General features: G+C 33.4%; 1 protein-coding gene across 2 annotated transcripts in view; it reads right to left on the bottom strand.

Moving 5' to 3' along the window:
- Positions 1-2,492, bottom strand: part of LOC108743016 (GTPase-activating Rap/Ran-GAP domain-like protein 3) — a 142,652-nt gene that overhangs the window by 87,817 nt on the left and 52,343 nt on the right. For both annotated transcript variants that reach the window (XM_025974914.1, XM_025974915.1), the window contains one exon: positions 2,091-2,172. In XM_025974914.1, the coding sequence (XP_025830699.1) occupies positions 2,091-2,172 (82 nt within the window). The remainder of the gene's footprint in view (positions 1-2,090; positions 2,173-2,492) is intronic.

The raw sequence follows: 2,492 nt of genomic DNA, 5'->3' as shown, positions 1-2,492 counted from the left end.
GCTGAACTCAATGGAATTTCCATTGCGTTACTCAATGGAAATCCCATTGCGTTCCATTGGAACTTCATCAGCATGCTTTTTTCCATAAGCCATATTATTTTGTTGAGAATTTGGTTCTTCAGGTACCTGAACCAAGGCACGTGCCTGGATGTCTGGCTCTTCATCATTGTGTTTAGATTTTTTTTTCACTTGCTTCTGATAAAACTACATCACTCTCACAGATAACTTCGGCCTCCTCTATATTCTGGCATGGTTCAAAATCATTAAACAATGCTTCTAATGTAGGCTTTTTTACTTGTCTAGGGGTTGTTTAATAAAAGGCTCCTGATAGTTGAATACATATATAATAAACATAATAATGAATATAAACAGCAAACAGCAAAACGAGTAACAAACAAAAACTAAATATATACAACTTATATACAATATTCAATGTATCGCGTTTTCCAAAATACATACGTCTTCGTGTAGTCACCATAAATACTTCTTCCGTCTTTTTTGAGCAAAAATGCTCAACGTCTAAATGAAATATACCGTTTTAATCAGACATCTTACTACCTTGCTTGTCTCTCACTCTACTGCAGTGGTGGTCCCTCACGTACCCCCAACATGCACGCATAGGTAAAACTAGATTATTGATTTTCCACCACCTAATTGGCAATATCACTACTCTTGCACCTGGACAAGCAAAAACTGTATCGAAAAAGGCTAGTAGTATATGTGACCAGGAATTATATTGTAAATGGAAACAATTATTTTTCCATTTATGCCAAATGGTTTTGAATGGAATTTACAAATTTTCCATTGATTCCCATTGAATTTCAATGGAAATTTTTCCTACGGGTGTATTCCGACATTAAATAATTCTGATGATCTCTTTCAAACCGGACTGACCATATTTGCCTTCCCCTTATGGTCGGTGGTGTAATGAGGATTATGGATGAAAGAGGGCAAAAGTGGACCTAAATTTTAATCTTAACTTTTTTTTCTTATTAAATTCTGATTGTTTTAGCCTACCATAGCTTTATGATCCTAACGTAACCATTTGTTTTGCTTTTTTCAGTTAAAATTTATGGTGGTACCTAATAGTTCTGCTAAGAATAGAAAGTTTTGATTCCGCTTTTTGCGAGTCCGCCTGTTCCGACCCCGTGTGATGATTGCCTTTAAATTTCTTTTTGAGATGAGATATGACGTAGAAGTCGGACGAAGCCAAATCCGAAAGATATAGCGGGTGCAGAATAGGTTTAAACTATAGCTTACATAGATCCTCTTCGTATTTCGTAACCATTGTGGTCTGATAATTGATTGATTAAAGTAACCAGCTCATCCACCAAATATTCTTCACTAATTCTGATTATCCCGAATAAAATCGTACACCTACGTTCAATGTTTTTCGTCGGTCACAAAAACTGGTTAATCCCTGCGAGGAGCTACGCATTTTTTTCCGAAATTTCTTACTATCTTACAATTCACGGTACTGCTACATCAGCAGTATCTCTGTCGTATATAAATCGCTTTAAAACGATAAAAAGCATCTACATACGTACACAATTCACATTTTTTTTGCTGTTGAAAGTTCGATTATTGCGCTCCGCTTTAACCGTATTGAAACTGCGCTCATATACACAATTCCATTTTCACGACTACGAAAAACGAATGTGTTAATGGAGTTTTGTAGAGGAAAATTGTAACAACCACGTGCGGCTCGGTAGGCTGTTTTCATCTCAACTGGTTCTCGCAATTTTGAAAAAAAGTCAATCAGATTTTCCTTTAAAGATTTGTCCATTTAACAATGTATAGATACTGTTATCTATGGTTTTTTATTTATTTAGACGAAATATCTAGTTGAAGTTTCTTATCATTGAACCGTACTTATTATTTTCAGCCTTCATTACGTACATTCTGTGTAGCGCCTTGAGTAAAAACTTAAAAAGACGAAAAGAAGAAAGGAGAATTGAGATAAGACAAAACCGAAGGAGGAAAAAGAAAAGTAAAAGATTATAGACGAACATTAAGAAAGATTTTGTCTGTGTATGATATTGATTATAAGCATTTATATAGTACTGTATATATAAATAAAATTTACTTACATTTTCCCAAGAAATACTTAAAATACCATCTGGTTTGGTATTCTGGGTTTTCCAAAACTGGAGTACTCGGTGAACCAAACACCTGAAAAAAATGCGTACCCATTATTGCGATTTTGTAAAACAGAATGTCAATCTTATAAATAACTTAGTTTAAAAGTATTGTACATTAAAATTTTTAGGTATTTCTTCTTATTATTATAGCTTATCAGACTGCTAAACGACAAAAATTAAAATTAAAAATGAGAAACTGTACATTGAATATTACTTGTATGTTAAATGAAATACTATTATATTATATTGTTATTATCATCATCATAGAGTTAGAAATGAGAAGATATAACAAAGAGTAATAGAATAGAAAATATAGGGTTGTTCGGAAAATCATCTCGTTTTTTCCCAACA

Source organism: Agrilus planipennis, unplaced genomic scaffold (genome assembly GCF_000699045.2).
Source record: "Agrilus planipennis isolate EAB-ADULT unplaced genomic scaffold, Apla_2.0 scaffold19, whole genome shotgun sequence".
Lineage (NCBI taxonomy): Eukaryota > Metazoa > Arthropoda > Insecta > Coleoptera > Buprestidae > Agrilus > Agrilus planipennis.
Note: the sequence above shows the minus strand (reverse complement) of the source record. Positions and strands in the feature narration are given on the sequence as shown.